The following is a 4,380-nucleotide window of genomic DNA, read 5'->3' as shown; positions in this document are numbered from 1 at the left end:
AAAAACTGTTGTAAATATGCTGGTAACATTCTGCTTTTTGCCCTGTGCATTACTGATAATGTCTACAGCTCAGCTATGTCTTTGAGTTTCAAGAGTCCTGACTTAATGACATTAATGTAATGACTGTTGACTTTTTCTGTCTCACAAAGTATTCTTTGAAACCCAATTTGACTATATTCTTGTCTTTCTATCTCAGATATTGCCATGGAAGACCAACTTTTGGAGGACATTGTAATGTGCACACCACAACAATAATCAACATGAACCTTCTTCTGGGCTGACACCCCTCCATAAAAGCTGCCATGGCTTTTTGTAATGAAAGCCTGCTGGAAGAGTGCAGCTTCCTGGGGCCGGACAGTGTGGAGGAAGCCGCAGAAAGTCTCCCTTCAGAAGCTGCGACTCCCCTCATATCGGTCACTCTGCGGGTGACCCTGGCGGCCATAATGATCTTCATGATAACCATCGGATTCCTCGGCAACGCTATCGTGTGTCTGATTGTTTACCAGAAACCCGCCATGCGTTCTGCAATCAACCTCCTCCTCGCCACGTTGGCCTTCTCGGACATCATGCTCTCCCTGCTCTGCATGCCCTTCACTGCGGTCACCGTGGCCACCGCCGACTGGAGCTTTGGGAGCGGGTTCTGCCGGGCGTCCATCATGCTGTACTGGCTGTTCGTCCTGGAGGGGGTGTCCATTCTCCTGATCATCAGCGTGGACCGCTTCCTCATCATCGTGCAGCGGCAGGACAAGCTGACCCCTCACAGAGCCAAACTGTTGATCGCAGGGTCGTGGCTGCTGAGTCTGTGTGTGTCCCTGCCCTCTGTGATCGGGTGGAGGACCAGTACAGCGGGTATTGGGGGATCCTGGGCGCCGCAGTGTGTGCTGGGATACAGTGATTCCCTGGCAGACCGTGGATACACAGTGCTGTTAGCAGTAGCAGTGTTCTTTGTACCTTTCGCTGTCATGCTGTACTCTTACATGTGCATCCTCAACACGGTGCGCCGCAACACCCTGCGCATCCACAACCACACCAACGAGCACTCCTGCCTGCCAGCCCTCAACCAGGTCAGCAAGATGAGGCTCAGCGGGCTGCAGCGGCCTCCTCAGATCAAGGTGGACATGAGCTTCAAGACCAGAGCCTTCACCACCATCCTCATCCTCTTCGTGGGCTTCTCTGTGTGCTGGTTGCCTCACACGGTGGTCAGCTTGCTGGCGGTGTTCAGTCGGCAGTTCTACTACAGCTCCGTGTTTTACCCCATCAGCATAGGCGCTCTGTGGCTCAGCTACCTGAAGACGGTGTTCAACCCCGTCATCTACTGCTGGAGGATCAGGAAGTTCAGGGAGGCCTGTCAGGAGTTTATACCCAAGAGCTGCAGACTGTGTCCCAGGGTGCCGGGCAGGAGCCACAGGAGGGTGAGGCCGAGCAATATCTACGTGTGCAGCGAGACTCAGTCGGCTGTGTGAAACCAGTGGGCTTTGACACCCGGAAAAATAGTTTGGACTCCTTGTCCTCACAATAAAGCGGTGCAGTGATGACCTCGGCCGACCTGGAAGTTAGCATTGCAAAGGTTTCCTCTGCCAAAAGCGATTACTGCAGTAACAACTATTCTACCTGGGATCAATTTAAATGATAAGACATCAAAACATCACATTATTGACTATCCGCAATGGAGTAGTGCAAGTATTTTATAGGTAGACCCAGAAGTCAGCATAGCAAGAGTTCCCTCTACAAAAAGTAAAGGATTTTTTCATTGGATTTAGGTATACTTCAGAAATGTAGTTCTTTGGCAAATACACATGTATGATACTTAACATGTTTTGTTCAGCAGGATAAACTTGACGATTATCAAGACTTTGATTTTGAGCGTAACTGCAACCGGAAGAAGTAAAAAGCTATCAATAGGCTCTAACAAACTACATCCTTGTCACGTGGCTGCAGGTCATCACCGCTGAGCTAAAGGCGGACTCAAGTGTGGGGTGATGACGTTCAGTAATCTTATTGAGCCATTTGTTAGCAACTGCCGTTTTTATGACACATAAAAAGCTCCGGAAATTCACAAGTTGTTTTTTACTAACATATTTTATGTTGTAGAAAAACCCGTCAGAATCTCATAAGCTTGTGTTAACCAAAGACCTTATTTCAGGCCTCTAACCAAAAGAACGTTTTAAATTACCGTAAAATAATATACTGGTTATTGACTAAAGAAACTCATTTCAAGAATGAACTTCCTTTTATAATTTTTAAGCCACCATGGATGAAAAGTTCTTAAAGTGATCACAGATATTACAATTTGAACAACTCCATGACAATTGGACATCCACTGAGGAAGGTCACGTGATTTAATTGAAAGCTCCAGAAGTTTTTATTATTAATGTTCTGAAACGTATTACTGCCATCCAAACAGTTTTATATCCTTCATTGTCAATTCACCTCTTTGTTTCCGAGTTTGTGACTGAATTGTTTCAAGAATGTTATCCTGTTTCTTCTGACTGATAAGTAGTTGTGATAATAATTATCTTGTGAGTTATGTGATGAATTTCACACAAAAAAAGCATACAGGGTATTGATGTTCAGCAACGTTTTCAAGGGACAGTGTGTAAGCTTTTCAACTGACGTCTTGTTTAAAAAATACATTGTTTAAAATGATATCTGTGCAGAAACACAAACTTGTGTGATTGAAAATTGTAATTTAAAACCATGAGTGTAAACAAAGACGTGTGCCAGTTATTGAGCTGTGAATGTTTACTTGAATGTATCATCTTCCCATGAATAACAAAAACCAGGTAAATAAATGCAATTTTTAAAAGATGTTGCATTGACAGAATGCTAATTTCTTTGGGTAAAAAACAAAAGGCTGCTTTTACAATGTACAACATGAAAAATAGGTTGCTGGGATACTAAAGTCATCCCTTCACTGTAAGTGGATGTCTCCTTCACTGAAGACAATACACACAACGGCTTGTGTTTAATTAATTCTATTAGGCAAGGCAAGTTTATTTATACAGCACCTTTCCGCACATAGCAACCCAAAGTGCTTTACAAAATAAAATAAAAGATAATTAAGAATAAATACAGTGGAAGCACATTTTAAAATGGCATTTAAAGACAGGCCTTTAAAAAGCAAAGATAATAAAATAAACACAACAGGTATAAAATACATGAATAAAAGCCATACTGCAGTGTGAATTTGAACAACTCATCCAAATGCAGCGTCCAAAAGATACGTTTTTTCTCCATGCTTAGTTCTGACTCTTGTAACAGAGAGCAGACCCGTCCCAGAAGACCTGAGACTCCTGGATTACATTACATTACATTGCATTTAGCTGACGCGTTTATCCAAAGCGACTTGCAATAAGTGCGCTCGATCAACAAGTACAATGGATGGTTCATACTTCTGCAGGAGATCGTCAATATAATTAGGTCCTAAACCATTTAGTGCTTTAAAAACCAGCAATTTCAAATCAATTCTTTGGTGGACTGGAAGCCAGTGTAAAGACTTCAGAACTGGACTGTGAGGACTCGAGCAGCAGCGTTCTGAATTAGCTGCAGCTTTCTAAGGGATTTGTTTGTGAGACATATGAAGACACTATTACTATTACTATTAGGTTAGATAATCCCATTGGATCAGCCCAGAAATTGTAATTTTTCTTTCATTTAAGCAGTAAATAAACTGTGGTTTGAATTTATTCTTCAAAAATATGTGTGTCATTTTGGTATCGAAACATTATTACTTGATTGATTTTTAAATATAGTATAAGTGCAATAAAGCTGAAATACTGTACCAGCATTAACAATACGTCTCAGACATCCAAATGGGTCATGTTGCTGTGCAGCATGCAACAGGAAGGTGGTGCTGCTCTTTCACTGCTAATTAAGTTTGATAAATTTCCTGCTGAATTACTGACTGAATTTCTGTTTTATCGCTGTACAAATTAGAGATGTGTGATCCACAGTGGGTGGAAGAAATATTTGAGATATTAGGAGAACTGCTGCTGTGAAATTGGAGCGTTTGTTTAGAATTATTTACACAGCGTGCACAATGCATGTAATGGTGTTTTTTTTAATACAAGATAATGAACGTTTCTCATTTTACGTCAAGATTCCCTAAAGCCCATATTGTCAAACCAACCAAGAATTTGAATTCACTGTCATTAGGAAAGCAGTACATTCTTATAACTGAGGGGCATTCAAATGAGTTAAATACATTATTGGATTATTGGATTTTAGATGGGTATAAACAATGTTTACCAATTGATTAATCATTTAAAGGTGGGGTAGATAAGTTTGAGAAACCGGCTCGAGATACACTTTTTGTTATATTCCATGGAATGCTCTTAACATCCCGATAGCAATGAATATCTTAAGTGCTTTGACAAAAAA

The 4,380-nt window shown here is 41.5% G+C and overlaps 2 protein-coding genes across 2 annotated transcripts in view; both read left to right on the top strand.

The window, feature by feature from the left end:
- Positions 1–2,808, top strand: part of gpr45 (G protein-coupled receptor 45) — a 7,301-nt gene extending 4,493 nt beyond the window's left edge. The window contains exon 3 of the mRNA XM_010784022.1: positions 197–2,808. Coding sequence (XP_010782324.1) covers positions 303–1,463 — 1,161 coding nt within the window. The 5' untranslated portion in view covers positions 197–302 and the 3' untranslated portion in view covers positions 1,464–2,808. The remainder of the gene's footprint in view (positions 1–196) is intronic.
- The window catches only part of LOC104956532 (ELKS/Rab6-interacting/CAST family member 1), a 92,725-nt gene that overhangs the window by 22,562 nt on the left and 65,783 nt on the right, over positions 1–4,380 (top strand). The window lies entirely within an intron of this gene.

Source organism: Notothenia coriiceps, unplaced genomic scaffold (genome assembly GCF_000735185.1).
Source record: "Notothenia coriiceps isolate Sejong01 unplaced genomic scaffold, NC01 NC01_scaffold00026098, whole genome shotgun sequence".
In the NCBI taxonomy this organism is placed as follows: domain Eukaryota; kingdom Metazoa; phylum Chordata; class Actinopteri; order Perciformes; family Nototheniidae; genus Notothenia; species Notothenia coriiceps.
The sequence above is the reverse complement of the archived record's forward strand: the minus strand, read 5'-3'. Positions and strand labels throughout refer to the sequence as shown.